At 35.2% G+C, this 17,640-nt stretch overlaps 1 protein-coding gene across 1 annotated transcript in view; it reads left to right on the top strand.

The window, feature by feature from the left end:
• The window catches only part of LOC132557821 (neuralized-like protein 4), a 31,022-nt gene extending 17,706 nt beyond the window's left edge, over window positions 1-13,316 (top strand). The window contains exons 15-26 of the mRNA XM_060222348.1: window positions 352-564; window positions 808-906; window positions 1,398-1,532; window positions 1,887-2,060; window positions 3,866-4,024; window positions 4,600-4,779; window positions 5,520-5,601; window positions 5,750-5,854; window positions 6,266-6,404; window positions 7,207-7,322; window positions 11,674-11,821; window positions 13,112-13,316. Coding sequence (XP_060078331.1) covers window positions 352-564; window positions 808-906; window positions 1,398-1,532; window positions 1,887-2,060; window positions 3,866-4,024; window positions 4,600-4,779; window positions 5,520-5,601; window positions 5,750-5,854; window positions 6,266-6,404; window positions 7,207-7,322; window positions 11,674-11,821; window positions 13,112-13,316 — 1,755 coding nt within the window. The remainder of the gene's footprint in view (window positions 1-351; window positions 565-807; window positions 907-1,397; window positions 1,533-1,886; window positions 2,061-3,865; window positions 4,025-4,599; window positions 4,780-5,519; window positions 5,602-5,749; window positions 5,855-6,265; window positions 6,405-7,206; window positions 7,323-11,673; window positions 11,822-13,111) is intronic.
• The last annotated feature ends 4,324 nt before the right edge of the window (window positions 13,317-17,640 follow it).

Here is a 17,640-nt window from a genome sequence, read left to right as displayed (position 1 = left end):
TCAATTTTGTTATGATTTATCTATCTCAAGGTTTATTTAAACACAATATTGAAATGAAGATTAAAAAATGAAATTTGTCTTGTTGACCAAATTTGAGAAAAAGCAATTTTTACATTATGAAGACTTTACAGTAAGCAACACATCAATATACCATAACATGACTACAATGTACCTGACGAGCATGTGTGATGTTTGTTTAGTAAATGTTTAATCAAGCTGTCAGGTTCATAGACTTATGGAAATTGATATACATGTCTTGGATCTTACTTTGCATTTTGTTAAGATCACACCAAGAGTGAGACAAGAGAGGCAAAAATGATATAGGTAATTCTTGTATGTCCTTTTACACAGATAAAAGTGGAACAGTTGTCAAAGGTATGGTCTGGGTCACTTCACATTGGACTGACCACTCTAGCCATCTCGGACTCCACACCCATCTCGTCTATACCTTCATCTGCACTGGCCTTAACCACAAAACTTACTTGGATTGTCACAAGTTCAGAGGTCAGGAAATCGGGCATTGTCATCAAGGAAAACTATGCCCCATCATTAGAACGTTTGGAGGTGAGGCATTGTAAATCGTATGTTTTTTATGGATTTGATATTTCTCAGATTCATTCACTTGAGTTTATAGAAAAACAGACAGCAAGTGAAAAGATTGAGATTGAAAAATCAGAAAATATTGAAAATAATGATTTTCATTCCACGGAAATCACTAATACTGTGAATATACTAAATGTTAGAAAAGTGTTGTTTATTTTTTGTAATTTATTATGTATTAGATATGTTTTTGTTATTGTTTCGTAGGTTGGTGACAAGGTTGGTGTAAAGAGATGTCGGGACGGTACTATGCATATACTTCTGAATGGGGAGGACTTAGGAGTGGCAGCCTCCAACATACAAAAGGTATACAGTCCCAAACATGAAATAGATAAATAAACTCTAACTTACTAGGTGGAAATAGTCTCAGATAAACCAAAGGATAACTGTCTTAGATAAATCTGTTACAAAAGGTTAGCAGCTTCAAATATACAGAGGTTAGAATTATAAACATCCAAAATGTTCTAAACCTAATATATATAAAAGGACAGCAGTTTAAAATACACTGAAGTTTAGGAGTCTTGAATATTCAAAATGTCAGCAGCTGTAGACGTACTGTAGAATATAGCGGCCTTACATATACAGGTTAGCAGCTCTAAATATACAAAGGGATTGTGGTCTTAGATAAATGAAAGGGGAACAGTCGTGAATATACAAAAGATTAGCAGCTTCAAAAATATTCAAGGTTAATAGTCTCAAATATGAAAAGTGTTTATAAACTTGATGTGTCAATGCATCAGTCATGACCATGACTTTGATCCTGTGGAAGAATTCTATGAAATAACTTTGGTTTACAGAATGTTTTTGCTGTGATTGATCTGTTTGGTGTTGTGGAGACAGTTTCTGTTACCAGTAGTGCCTCGACAGACAATCTCATGATGCTCAGTCAGCAGTCACAAAGTGTCGTGTCAGACTTAACAGATAACAATGAGGTAAACAAATACAAAACAATGAGTTAAGCATGAAATACATGACATGTTTATTCTGCAATAAGCCCAGAGTTTAATAAATAACCATTGATTCAGTGTTAGATTTCACCCTTGTCAAAGAACAAAAGTCCAGGAGACCTGTACATTAGCTCTGATTCAAAAGTAGGGGTCACCCTTATCACAGGACAATAAGTGCAGGAGACCTGTACATTAGCTCTGATTCAAAAATAAATATAGAAGTATGCATATTTTTTGTAACATACAGGATGTAAGTATGTGGTAGATTGTAATTGAGAGAGATGTAATATAACAGTATATTACTAGTTATCGTCAGTTGGTTGTTGTTTTACATTTCAGACTGAACGGGACCAAGACCAGGACACTAACACATCTTGCTGTTTTGAATTCCACTGTAACCATGGTAAAAATGTTCTCCTTAGCAACAACAACCTGACAGCCCGGCGGACAGCCAGCTATAACCAGGGAATCCTGATATCTAGTCGACCACTACAACGCAACAAACTCTTCCAGGCAAGTATCTAATTCATACAATACTCAACCACAGGAGTTCAAGACATATTATAGAGTAATTGATGTGTGTTGACTAGGCAATACTCAACCGCAGGAGTTCAATACATATTATACAGTGATTGATGTGTGTAGACTACACAGATGCTGGATAAGAAAGCTTACTTTGTACAGGCCTGTTAAGTACCTGTCAATATAAGTGTAGTATTTACTGGATAAGAAGCCTCTTTACTTACTGTTCGATTGACATCTTGATAATCTGCCTTCTGTTGTCTGTTATATGAACAATCTTATGGATCAAATAAAAAAAACTTTACTCTGCAGTCTATATACTGGTGTGACTTATAACCGGGAAAATACAGTAACCTATTGAAATAATTTGTCTATTTTACAAACATGTTTGAAGAAATAAAAATACACTGAGCTCTCTTTATGTTATCAATATTTGACAATAATTTGAATTTCCTAGTTTAATGATTTTACATATTCAGATCAGGTCTAATGCAGACTTACACAATATTGATATCTTGTTGTAAATTCAATATACTTGCATTCATGATAAGATTTTTTTTCTAGTTCTGTGTAAGAAATGATGACTTCTAAATAAATTTATCAGAACTATTGAAGATGACATTAATGTAGCTGTTATAATCTGATAATGATTGCAGTGTTTATTCAATGCTGAAATCTTTTTTTTTTAATTCCAATAGGCTAAACAAAAATCAAAACAAAACAAAAACAAAAAAAAGAAAGAAGCCTTTCAAAATCATTTGATGTAAATGTGATAATGTAATATCACTCATCCACTAAAGCCCCTTCACAAGGAACAAAGATAAACTAGTTTTATGATCTATGATATAGTGACAGGGTCATGGTAAAATAGGAAAAATCCACTAGCGTGAAGGCAATCACGATACTACTAATTTAAAACAATTCTGTTCTTTGCTCCATTTCACATTTTCTTTACTTTCTTATTCCTTTGTACTACATTTCATTGTTGACATTATACTCTGAACATGTTACCGCTATCAGGATGTTACTTTGGTCTTATTTGTTCCTTACACTCGTCCATCATAGTCCTGCATCAGTCTAGTGATGATCAAGCATTGTGAGCCCAGTGTCTTTGTTACAACAGCTACTGATGCTCTTCAAATTCCTGGTATGATGTAGCCACAGTCATCAAACACTGGCATCTCTACCATATTTATACTCTAAAAATATTTTATAGATATGAGAACTGGTCCGTGTCTGTCTAGTCATCCAACTACTGAACTGAACATTAGGGAAAGTAAGTTTATGGGATAAGGCTGTCTAATTATCCATCCTAAATTGAACTTTGGGGTATGTGTCTGTCTAGTCATCCAACTACTGAACTGAACATTAGGGAAAGTATGTTTATTGGATAAGTCTGTCTAATCATCCATCTCCTGAATTGAACTATGGGTAGGTATGTTTCTGTCCAGTCATCCAAATACTAAACTTAACAATAGGGAAAGTATGTTTATTGGATAAGTCTGTCTAATCATCCAACTCCTGAATTGAACTATGGGTAGGAATGTGTCTGTCTAGTCATCCAATTACTGAAATGAACTGTATTATACTAGGTACATGTGCTTTCAAATATGACAACTTTCTTTCCAGCTCTTTGCAGTTAGTTATTCCACTGAAGTAAGAATCTTGCCTACATTTAGAAATGTTAATTTGACTTCTACATAATTAGAAATATGATGCCACCTTTAATTTGTCCTGATTTCAGATCCTATTGACATGAAAAGGAACAATGAAATTAAAATCTGATTTTGTCACAGGTGCGTTTGAATAGCCTGAACTCCAAGTGGAGTGCTTCACTGATGATAGGAATACTTGGCTTCTCACCTGAGCGATACAACTTACCTGTATCAGCAATCTGTATTAAAAAATCCTGTATGATCATCCAGGGAGACTCAGTCTACAACTGTGGCTGTAAGGTAGGGTATTTATATACAAGGAAGGATCTAAGGTAGGGTGTTACCAATAGAGAAGTGTTTTAGACTTGTTCATACACAGGAATTATATAAAGGAATTCTGAAGCAATAAATGTAATGCTAAGTGTTTAAATTTCTCAGATGTTGGATGGAATTCACAATATACATAGGATCTTGCATGATTTTCCATTTGTTTTGTGAATTTATGAAGTAAGCCTTCAGAATTTTTCATCTTAGTGAGTCTGTGGCGTGCTTAATCAATAACAAAACAGTGATAAGTTTGTAAATCACAAAGAAATTAAAACAAATTTAAGGTCCTTTATATCACAAAATTGATATTTAAGAAACATGTTAGAAAACTGACAATTATTTGTCAAACTTGAAGTCACGTCCGCTCAGTGTCTATCGTCTCCACTGTTACCCACAATGCCATCTGTGAATCTGTAACATCGTTTCATTAGCTAAAGTGAAATTACAAAAAGCTCATTAAACAAAATGGAATTTGCAGTAATATGACGTCAGTGCATTTAGTGAATAACAAGGAAAGCATGTAATGAAATAAGTGTTTTCTGTTCAAGATGAAGGAGCATTATGGTCCCAACATCGACCAGTTACAATCAGGCCACTGTGTAGGAGTGTTAGTGGATGAAGAGGCGTGTCTTCACCTTTACGTCAATGGGGTAGACCAGGGTGTGGCAGCTCGTGATGTCCCTAACCCTTGTCATGCTCTGGTGGACCTGTACGGCCAGTGTCAGGAGGTAGTACCATAGATTACTATAAGTATTATATAATCTACTCTTGGGAGGTATGCCGAAGTACACCAACACTTCATTACAGTGTGTGTGTCAAAGTTAAAATCAAATTCAAAGTCCAAACTGTTATACTTGCCTCAGATTTCTTCTAATTTAGGTGAAGTGTTGATGAAATGGTCAAATTTATCACTAAAAGGACTTTACTCTGCATTAAATGAATTGGGGAAGGCATTTGCAAAACATTGAAAAGACGTTATTCATCTATTGTTGGTGAGCATAGAATCATTAGATGACTATGGAGTAATAGAGGGACTGTTAAGATAGTCTATAGCCCACAATTCTTGTTAAACTCAGTTCTTTATTTTCTCAATGTAAATGTTACATTGGTCAAGAGTTGGTGAATATTTGTAGTCATAAGATTTCAAAATGTAGATAATTTCATTTAAAATCATTTATATTTTGTGTAAGGTATTTGAAATAATGAAATGCAATCACACTCATGTTTTCATTGGACAGTGTAACTTCTCTCATGGGTAAAGGCACATTTCTGGTCTCTGGTTGAAAGGTTTTAGTGAATCATAGCCATCAGACATGCTTTTAAACTTACTTGACATATTAAATAGAATTCCAATTCAAGCTGCTTTCACAGAAAGAAAGGACTTATCAAATGGCCTTGCTCTTTGTAATTGCTTTGCAAATCTATCAACAATGATAATATTTATTGAGAATTTTTACTGTTGGTACAGATCACGGTGGTAACAGAAGACACAAGTGTCTCATCGCTGGTTAGTACCGTAGACGAGAGAGAAAAAGCTGATATAGATGATGGTGAGTTAATGAAATGTTAATGAAAACAGAAAGGACCTGATTAGTCAGACTAATTTAGCCAAATTTAGAGAAAGTTGTTCTATATACAAAATGCTTTTAAACTAATATCAATGCAAAACTGACCATCTGTTGATGTTATTACATTCAGTTGTGAAGGAGAAGCTTCATCGTGTGAGCAGTGATGTAAATGTCAACAGAAACTGTGAATACCAGAACATCTGTGCCAGGATCAAATCTCAACTAGGACTGCCAGGTAATAGTCCCAGATTATATACCTATATCTATAGTGGAAGAGTTGTGTAAATCCAAGAGGTGTCATGTGTCATGGTTTTTACAATGGTAGGATAATTTAGTTTTTCATTTCTTCATAGACATCAGCTACTATAAAGGGACTAGGACACCTAATAAAGGCCCAGGTTGTTTATAGGCCAATAAACCCATCAACCAAACAGTTAGTTCAGTATGAAGAACATTTCACTAAATATTTTACATCTTTTCTTCTGACATTCTCTGTGGTTTTTTTATTATTGCATCTAGATGTGATGGAAGATGTTTTCTTTAAAAAAACAAAATTCTTGTCTTTGCAGCAGTTAATCTGGAATAGTGTAACAAAGTTGTATACTTCACTACAACCTTATCATGAATTGTTTATTTTGTATTACAGAAAATTACTTTGATGTTCAGAGTAATATGTGTTTTTGTGAGACGTGTCACAAGATCAGACGTGAGGAGGTATATCATAAGCGTGGGGACCCTCCTCGCGAGTATGCACTTCCGTACGGCTGGTGCAGATTCTCTATTAGGTGAGAGACTGTGACTTTTAAACATCAATAGACAAAGATTTCTTAACTTCTAGGCACCTTCATGTTTCATTGTTTATGTCAATTATTTATAAAAACCTGGAACAAAGACATGATTTTGTGCCTTTCAAATCAGGTTTGATAACTGGTGACTTGAAAAGCATTTCATGTTGTTTGAAAATAGATCCAGCCATGTCTACAAAAAGTTGTCAGTTGAATAAGTTAGCAGTTACACAGTGTTTTACAACACACCAACACAAAAGACACAACAGTGTTTTACAACACACCAACACAAAAGACACAACAGTGTTTAACAACACACCAACACAAAAGATATAACAGTGTTTTACAACACACCCAACACAAAAAATATAACAATGTTTTACAACACACCCAACACACCTGGCTAAACATTTCGTGTAAAAGGATTTGATAATTGTCGACTTGTTAGTCTGTATCATTGTGACCCTCCAGGTGTTACCCCAGATTCATGGACCATAAATCTACAGTCTATTTCCTCATCTCCTTGTAAAGTTCTGTGATGACAACTAAAGCCAAGTTATTTATGAAATCACACCAAAATCAATCACATAAGGAAAAGCTACAATTCTACATAACTTGTAAGGAGAAAACGATGGTGATTCAAGAAAAGATGATATTAAGAAGAAGATGATATTTGATAACAGATATATTACCAACTGGAGTTCTCTTTATTATCATTATTAGTTGTTAAATGTACATTTAGTTTTAATGATAACGTAAAAACTGTGATTCTAAACTGCTTTTTTATATTTTATTCTTGCAGGTTACTAAATAAAGCAAATACATTGAATATAGCGGAGAAGTGGCATGTTGGTTATTATGGAGCCCGAATGGAAGCAGTACGGAGAATCCTCGATAGTGGAGATCTTCATGCAGTGGGTAAGGGGCACATAACTCTAGGAATGTGTTTTAAAAAAATAAAATATGGGCGTACAAGTGATTTGACTAGCAATCCATATTCTTTATAATTTAAAAATGAAAATCCTATGATTGACAATATATTGCACCAAAGTTATCTTCTGCTGCCTTTACTTTTTCATTATATCATGTGTTGTTGTTCCGATTGTGTTAAATTGGTCTATGGAGGCAGGGTTGTTGTAGTCTAGGTCTATATTTTGAATGTTTCCTTAAATATAGGACAATGAAAATTGATAATACTTCTATGTAAATTTGTAAGAGAGTAGCTGTCGTATTTAATCTGTATGATATTGTAAGTGTATGACTGCTGTATGTCCTGTATGATGTTGTAAGTGTATGACTGCTGTATGTCCAGGTGGAAGTATTTAATCTGTATGATGTTGTAAGTGTATGACTGCTGTATGTTCAGGTGGAAGTATTTAATCTGTATGATGTTGTAAGTGTATGACTGCTGTATGTTCCAGGTGGAAGTATTTAATCTGTATGATGTAAGTGTATGACTGCTGTATGTCCAGGTGGAAGTATTTAATCTGTATGATGTTGTAAGTGTATGACTGCTGTATGTTCCAGGTGGAAGTATTTAATCTGTATGATGTAAGTGTATGACTGCTGTATGTAATCTGTATGATGTTGTAAGTGTATGACTGCTGTATGTCCAGGTGGAAGTATTTAATCTGTATGATGTAAGTGTATGACTGCTGTATGTCCAGGTGGAAGTATTTAATCTGTATGATGTTGTAAGTGTGTATGACTTCTGTATGTCCAGGTGGAAGTATTTAATCTGTATGATGTTGTAAGTGTATGACTGCTGTATGTCCAGGTGGAAGTATTTAATCTGTATGATGTTGTAAGTGTATGACTGCTGTATGTCCAGGTGGAAGTATTTAATCTGTATGATGTAAGTGTATGACTTCTGTATGTCCAGGTGGAAGTATTTAATCTGTATGATGTTGTAAGTGTATGACTGCTGTATGTCCAGGTGGAAGTATTTAATCTGTATGATGTAAGTGTATGACTGCTGTATGTCCAGGTGGAAGTATTTAATCTGTATGATGATGTAAGTGTATGACTGCTGTATGTCCAGGTGGAAGTATTTAATCTGTATGATGTAAGTGTATGACTGCTGTATGTCCAGGTGGAAGTATTTAATCTGTATGATGTTGTAAGTGTATGACTGCTGTATGTCCAGGTGGAAGTATTTAATCTGTATGATGTAAGTGTATGACTGCTGTATGTCCTGCTGTAGGTGGAAGTATTTAATATTTAATCTGTATGATGTTGTAAGTGTATGACTGCTGTATGTCCAGGTGGAAGTATTTAATCTGTATGATGTAAGTGTATGACTGCTGTATGTCCAGGTGGAAGTATTTAATCTGTATGATGTAAGTGTATGACTGCTGTATGTCCAGGTGGAAGTATTTAATCTGTATGATGTTGTAAGTGTATGACTGCTGTATGTCCTGCTGTAGGTGGAAGTATTTAATCTGTATGATGTTGTAAGTGTATTACTGATTTATGTCCAGGTGTAAGTATTTAATCAGTATGATGTTGTAATAGTATGACTGCTGTATGTCCAGGTGGAAGTATTTAATCTGTATGATGTATGTTCCAGGTGGAAGTAGTGTATGATGACTGCTGTATGTCCAGGTGGAAGTATTTAATCTGTATGATGTGCTGTATGTCCAGGTGGAAGTATTTAATCTGTATGATGTAAGTGTATGACTGCTGTATGACTGCTGTATGTCCAGGTGGAAGTATTTAATCTGTATGATGTAAGTGTATGACTGCTGTATGTCCAGGTGGAAGTATTTAATCTGTATGATGTTGTAAGTGTATGACTGCTGTATGTCCAGGTGGAAGTATTTAATCTGTATGTGTGGAAGTATTTAATCTGTAGTGTATGTATGACTGCTGTATGTCCAGGTGGAAGTATTTAATCTGTATGATGTATGACTGCTGTATGTCCAGGTGTGTATGACTGCTGTATGTCCAGGTGGAAGTATTTAATCTGTATGATGTATGACTGCTGTATGTCCAGGTGGAAGTATTTAATCTGTATGATGTTGTAAGTGTATGATGTTGTGTAAGTGTATGACTGCTGTATGTCTAGGTGGAAGTATTTAATCTGTATGATGTTGTAAGTGTATGACTGCTGTATGTCCAGGTGGAAGTATTTAATCTGTATGATGTTGTAAGTGTATGACTGCTGTATGTTCTAGGTGGAAGTATTTAATCTGTATGATGTAAGTGTATGACTGCTGTATGTCCTGATGGAAGTATTTAATCTGTATGATGTTGTAAGTGTATGACTGCTGTATGTTCCAGGTGGAAGTATTTAATCTGTATGATGTAAGTGTATGACTGCTGTATGTTCCAGGTAGAAGTATTTAATCTGTGCTGTATGTCCAGGTGGAAGTATTTAATCTGTATGATGTTGTAAGTGTATGACTGCTGTATGTCCAGGTGGAAGTATTTAATCTGTATGATGTTGTAAGTGTATGACTGCTGTATGTCCAGGTGGAAGTATTTAATCTGTATGTTGTAAGTGTATGACTGCTGTATGTTCCAGGTGGAAGTATTTAATCTGTATGATGTAAGTGTATGACTGCTGTATGTCCAGGTGGAAGTATTTAATCTGTATGATGTAAGTGTATGACTGCTGTATGTCCAGGTGGAAGTATTTAATCTGTATGATGTTGTAAGTGTATGACTGCTGTATGTCCAGGTGGAAGTATGTAATCTGTATGATGTTGTAAGTGTATGACTGCTGTATGTCCAGGTGGAAGTATTTAATCTGTATGATGTAAGTGTATGACTGCTGTATGTCCAGGTGGAAGTATTTAATCTGTATGATGTTGTAAGTGTATGACTGCTGTATGTTCTAGGTGGAAGTATTTAATCTGGAAGTATTTAATCTGTATGATGTTGTAAGTGTATGACTGCTGTATGTCCAGGTGGAAGTATTTAATCTGTATGATGTAAGTGTATGACTGCTGTATGTCCAGGTGGAAGTATTTAATCTGTATGATGTAAGTGTATGACTGCTGTATGTCCAGGTGGAAGTATTTAATCTGTATGATGTAAGTGTATGACTGCTGTATGTCCAGGTGGAAGTATTTAATCTGTATGATGTGTAAGTGTGTTGTAAGTGTATGACTGCTGTATGTCCAGGTGGAAGTATTTAATCTGTATGATGTAAGTGTATGACTGCTGTATGTCCAGGTGGAAGTATTTAATCTGTATGATGTATTTAATCTGTATGATGTTTTAATCTGTAAGTGTATGACTGCTGTATGTCCAGGTGGAAGTATTTAATCTGTATGATGTTGTAAGTGTATGACTGCTGTATGTCCAGGTGGAAGTATTTAATCTGTATGATGTTGTAAGTGTATGACTGCTGTATGTTCTAGGTGGAAGTATTTAATCTGTATGATGTAAGTGTATGACTGCTGTATGTCCAGGTGGAAGTATTTAATCTGTATGATGTTGTAAGTGTATGACTGCTGTATGTCCAGGTGGAAGTATTTAATCTGTATGATGTTGTAAGGGAATGACTGCTGGATTACCAGTTGGAAGTATTTAATCTGTATGATGTAAGTGTATGACTGCTGTATGTCCAGGTGGAAGTATTTAATCTGTATGATGTAAGTGTATGACTGCTGTATGTCCAGGTGGAAGTATTTAATCTGTATGATGTTGTAAGTGTATTACTGCTGTATGTTCTAGGTGGAAGTATTTAATCTGTATGATGTAAGTGTATGACTGCTGTATGTCCAGGTGGAAGTATTTAATCTGTATGATGTTGTAAGTGTATGACTGCTGTATGTCCAGGTGGAAGTATTTAATCTGTATGATGTTGTAAGTGTATGACTGCTGTATGTCCAGGTGGAAGTATTTAATCTGTATGATGTTGTAAGTGTATGACTGCTGTATGTCCAGGTGGAAGTATTTAATCTGTATGATGTTGTAAGTGTATGACTGCTGTATGTCCAGGTGGAAGTATTTAATCTGTATGATGTTGTAAGTGTATGACTGCTGTATGTCCAGGTGGAAGTATTTAATCTGTATGATGTTGTAAGTGTATGACTGCTGTATGTCCAGGTGGAAGTATTTAATCTGTATGATGTAAGTGTATGACTGCTGTATGTCCAGGTGGAAGTATTTAATCTGTATGATGTTGTAAGTGTATGACTGCTGTATGTCCAGGTGGAAGTATTTAATCTGTATGATGTAAGTGTATGACTGCTGTATGTCCAGGTGGAAGTATTTAATCTGTATGATGTTGTAAGTGTATTACTGCTGTATGTTCTAGGTGAGGTGGCAACAGGAGGTAGTATACTGTTGCCACAGCCAGTACCAGTCACAGAAAAGTCCAGTCCAGACGGCTGTGGTCTTAAACAGATCTTCCTCTCACCAACAATAAGATATGCAGGCTGTAATGAATTCTCTCCAAAATATCGGTAAATTCCTCCTAAAAGTTTCTTTCTAGTTTCAGGCATTCAGCAGAAAATGAAACTGTTATGTGATAAGGAAGAGGTCAAAATTTAAAGCATAGGTTGTTTAGCAGGTCAAAGTCAAACAACTAATCAATCATCCCTATGATTTGACTTCGAAGCTAATCTGCCAGCTAATTCTGGTTAAATTGATAGATGGGTAAGGTAGCTGTGGGTAAATTGCTGAATGAGTCAACTTGCTCAGTGATTTCTGAATGAGACAGCTTGCTCAGTGATTTCTGAATGAGTCAACTTGCTCAGTGATTTCTGAATGAGACAACTTGCTCAGTGATTTCTGAATGAGACAACTTGCTCAGTGATTTCTGAATGAGTCAACTTGCTCAGTGATTTCTGAATGAGACAACTTGCTCAGTGATTTCTGAATGAGTCAACTTGCTCAGTGATTTCTGAATGAGTCAACTTGCTTAGTTATTTCTGAATGAGTCAACTTGCTCAGTGATTTCTGAATGAGTCAACTTGCTTAGTTATTTCTGAATGAGTCAACTTGCTTAGTGATTTCTGAATGAGACAACTTGCTCAGTGATTTCTGAATGAGTCAACTTGCTTAGTTATTTCTGAATGAGTCAACTTGCTCAGTGATTTCTGAATGAGTCAACTTGCTCAGTGATTTCTGAATGAGACAACTTGCTCTATGGTTAAGATGCTAAATGAATCAGTTAACTCTGAGTTAATTTGTGGAATATGTATACTGGCTGAGCAGTCAAATTATTGAACTGATGTTAATGTTATAGTTCCTAAATGATATCAGGTAGTGTTCAAAGTCAGTAGGAATAGAGAGATAAAGTATGAATAGGATTTTATTATTGAAGGGCTCCATTTTCAAGGATTGATAAAAAAAAATTGATGTTGAAATTAATACTTATAAATCCATATTGTGGTTCATAACTTTCATGAAAAATACCATATTTATCCTCAAATAAAGCCCCCTCCGTTACTGTAAGATTTCATATTAAAGTCCAAGAAGGACAGAATTGTGAAATGCTTACTGTAGAATCGATGACACTGCTAAAATGAGGATTGGACGTATTTGTAGGCACAGGCTTAATTGCATATAGATACAATATATCTTTGTTTTAAGCTTTTGATAAAACTGCAAACAATTAAGGAAAAAGTCAAACTTAACAGAACTTTAGTTGATGATAAGAAGAATTTTTTCCTTGGCAGCTTAGATAATGAGCGACAGATTTTAACTCTGCACTTCACAGTAAAGCTATTTGTTTGTATTTGTTTGTACAGAATGGTCGACCCTAAGACAAGAAAGACATATCATGTTCGAGTGGCATTCCAGGTGTGGCTGAAACCAGGATCTTACAAAGTAGGACCTCAGTCTCTGGGGGTCAATGAACAAATTGACCCCAAAATTAGTAACAATGAACTTGAATGGTCAACAAAGGAGCGTGGCTCAATCATGTTGGATGGACTACTTGTCAAGATAGAATGAGTGTGTGAGGTCAGATCTGAAATTGATTCATAGGAACGTTGTGTCCGTTACAAATTTCACAAAGATGTACTACAAGTACACATTTCAAACTTCTCTTACCGTCAACTGGCACCACTTCACAGAAATAGTTAAGATTTTAATAAATACTTGCTAATGTTTTTTTTATAGTGCTCGAATAGTTTTAAAGTTTCCCTCCAGTATACCATAATTTTTCAAGTCAATATTAAAAAATAATTCTATATTTGGGTGGTAACCAATGTCGCAGTCGGCACAAAAATGACTGATAATAAATCTGCTGTCCAGCTACCTCTTAGGAGAAATGTCGTTTTTTTATGAAACTCAGCAAACCTTTAAAGATTGGACAGTTCTGAAAAAAATATTCTCCACTCAAAGTTTTGTTTTTTTTTTCGTGTCCCCCACACCGATATTGTCTTCAAAGACGCTGTGATAAGCTACCAAGGATTCCAATAACATTGTTTATTTTGTATTACTCCAGTTTTATATGAAATGCATAAATGTGTTTTGACCTTGTCAGGATAAAAATGAAACAGATGTCTACTCAATTCTTCTGTATTTCTCTGTACTGATACAGGCGTACATCATCTTCTGTATTTCTCTGTACTGATGCAGGCGCACGTCATCTTCTGTATTTCTCTGTACTGATGCAGGCGCACGTCATCTTCTGTATTTCTCTGTACTGATGCAGGCGCACGTCATCTTCTGTATTTCTCTGTACTGATGCAGGCGCACGTCATCTTCTGTATTTCTCTGTACTGATGCAGGCGCACGTCATCTTCTGTATTTCTCTGTACTGATGCAGGCGCACGTCATCTTCTGTATTTCTCTGTACTGATGCAGGCGCACGTCATCTTCTGTATTTCTCTGTACTGATGCAGGGGCACGTCATCTTCTGTATTTCTCTTTACTGATGCAGCCGCACGTCATCTTCTGTATTTCTCTGTACTGATGCAGGCGCACGTCATCTTCTGTATTTCTCTGTACTGATGCAGGCGCACGTCATCTTCTGTATTTCTCTGTACTGATGCAGGCGCACGTCATCTTCTGTATTTCTCTGTACTGATACAGGCGGACATCAGTTATTGATGTTTATGTAAATCATAAATATAGTGCTAGTAGAATTTGATAATTATTATTAATCAAGATATTTTAGGGCAGGTAATTATCAACTTTAAAGAGTTTTGGTCATAATTCCAGTTCTTCAATTCTGTTACATCGTAATCTAGATAACACTACCACCAAGATTGTGCCACTAAAAGATATTCCAATACCTGTTTTTCAGCAGTCAAATATACTTGTAACTTATCAGTGAGAAATTTAATGAGGTAACTGCTCAGTTGGTACAAATGGCTTCCAGGTATTCCTTTGACTGACCATGTCAAATGTGTAAACTGCAGTGTATAAGACACTTTTCATTTGATCCTATTTTTTGTGAGATATCCCTGATTGAAAGTTAAATATTTTGCTTTAGCTTAACACTATAAATCCATAAACTTGAGCAGACAAAACCTTAAGTAAATGAAATCAGTGGAAAATCCACATCTCCAATTCATGAGTTGGCGATATTCAGTTATACATGTATGTACATCTCCCGATACATGATCATGGTACGAGCAGCTGTTACCATTATGAAATAAGTTTTTGATATGTAAAATTGAATATGGTTAGTGGATAGTGTTCAGATTTCTTAACTTTTTCAATACAAATATCTGTATGGCATACATGCTCTGATTGGTCATATGCAGTATGGAAATGTTACGATAGTATATATATTTACGTGCACAAATCATGTGTACATAAACTTTTCAAATTACAAGGAAGAATTTTTGATACATAGTTTCCAATTGTAAAATTGTATCCGAGACAGGATGAAAGGGCTGATTTATATGTATAGATACATGTAGTGTGGGTGGTGTTCCCATGTTCGGCAAGCTGTACATGTTGTACAAGTCAAAACAGTGGTATCCTAAGACATTCTGTTTACATTATGATTACAACATGTATAAAAGAGGAAACAACCAGTTGACATCGGTGGGTAACTACATACACGAACACTAAACAGTGTTGTGAGATATAGTCTTCATTCAGTTTTACTGTTGTCTGTCTGGAGTGGTTGGTTTCAACAGTGATGTCTCCTGTTATCTTTTTCCCACCACTTCAATTGTTACACAAAAAACCTCAGTTTGATTTGGGCTTGAGATGAATCACTTTAATGGTTACTGAGAATGTGTGGACTACTGCAACACCATGATGTGCGTTATTTAACAATTGTGGCATTTTTATGATATTTGCTATCAACAAATACCATGAAATTGTTTTTTTAAGTAATGATTAACTATAGTTATTTCAGACATAGACTAAGCATCATCTATGACAAGATTGTTCACCTATCTCCATATATATAGCAGAGATGAAAAATTTCCGCCGATCGGTGGATTTCTGCATTTTTTATGACAAATTTGGTCATTTTTGAGATCGATGCAAATCCGGTGAGAAAATTTCAGGGGTGGGGGTGGGGAGGGGGGAGGTTAGGTATGTCTTGATGATGCAATCTTCATCAACTCCGTTCTTAAATCCTTCGATTTATATGCCCTTATAAACTGTAAAATTAAACATCGAGCAGTTACGAGCACCGAGTTTCCGGTATTGTCAAATCGATAATATGAAGGAAGATAACTCTTACATCAGTCGAACGTTTGAAAGCTATAGTTGAATTACAACAGAGATGAAAAATTTCCATCGATCGGCAGATTTCCGCCTTTTCCAATGCCAGCCACTTTCATCTCTGTATATAGCCAACTCGGGTTATTGCATCCTTTCAAAATAAATTTTAAAGGAAAGTACAAAAAAAAAAATTATTTTTCACTGTCTTACATCATTTTGTAAACAATACACTGTACACAAATGTTTCACTTTAAAATGATTATGAACAGTTGTAAATTAACATAGGTGTGATCTGTGTGGTCTCAGTAGGTAAATAGAGTATCGCTCCTGCAAAATTAACACCTCACACGTCACGTGACCTTGTTTAGCATTCAAAATGTGTACATTCGCCAGACTAACCCAAAGGGCATGGGACCAGCTTTTGTGGTTGTCTATGTGCCAAGAGAGATGGGATATCACCGACATTATTCCACCAATTTAGGCTGAAATATGGCATTATGAAAAATTGCCACCAAAACCCTTTAGTTGGTTATTAAATGAGAATGTCATGTTTCATTTCCTTTAATACTGTGTTTTATACGCTCTTTGTTGAACAAGATAATTTAATTGTGGTTTAGAATAGATTAATTGTTACGAGATTAACACGACACTCATATTCTGAGCTGCTTAATTCTGAAGAAGGATTTGATGTCTGTTACCCATAGCATTAACATTTGTATACTTTTGATGATTAAAGTATTTGACGTCTTTAAACAAAAATGACCATAAAATGGCAAATTCTGAATTTGACAGGTCTATGTTTTGTGGGAGAAGAGCAAGCTGATTGGTGTGTGTGAATAATACACTGGAAACAAAACAATAATATACAGGTTTTGGAAAAATAACCTTATTGTTATGTATAAACAAATTTTCATGTTTCAAGTCACTGTGTATACTTATAGGTTAATCATTCCACTCACAAAATGTTGGCTTTTTTTACAAGATATCTGAAATATTTTCACATCTTTTGTACCAAAATTTTTAATAATCATTGAGTTTCACTGACCTGAATCATTGTTATAAAACATGTGTTCCAATCTGTCTCCTGAAACATTATAGCAATCATGACGAGCAGTCACAACAATGGTCAGTATTACAATTATTGTGTTGTTAATGCAGATATGTAGAAAAGGATAATAAAAGAAAACGCTTTTTAAAGCTGCAATATGTGAAATGTATACCCAAAATGATTCCTGTTTAACATTTCAAACAATTACAAAATGTTTATAAGAACCTCATCCAGCCATTAGATTGACTTGTGTATTCTAATGGATAAGATGTTCACAGATACAGTATGTGTTTGATGGATTTGATAATCTCACAATATACATGTTCACATTGTTATATTTTCAAATTTCAATACCTTTGATGTGCTATTTGTGATATCTGTGATTTTTTTATGTTCAGTGATGTGTTTCTAAACAATGCTAATGCCTGTAAGCTTTCAAATGCTTAGAGTCATAAGCTGAAACAAAGCTCAATCAGAGTGTGAGCTTTTAATACTCAAAGCTTGAATTTTTTTAATGATTAGAGCACTAAGCTTGTTAAAACTGTGCTTCAAGATGCTCAGAGGCATAAGCAAGTTAAAATGATCCTCAGAATG

This window comes from Ylistrum balloti, unplaced genomic scaffold (assembly GCF_031769215.1).
Source record: "Ylistrum balloti isolate Yb309-2 unplaced genomic scaffold, AGI_CSIRO_Ybal_v1 Utg370728, whole genome shotgun sequence".
NCBI classification, from domain to species: Eukaryota; Metazoa; Mollusca; class Bivalvia; order Pectinida; family Pectinidae; genus Ylistrum; species Ylistrum balloti.
The sequence above is the reverse complement of the archived record's forward strand: the minus strand, read 5'-3'. Positions and strand labels throughout refer to the sequence as shown.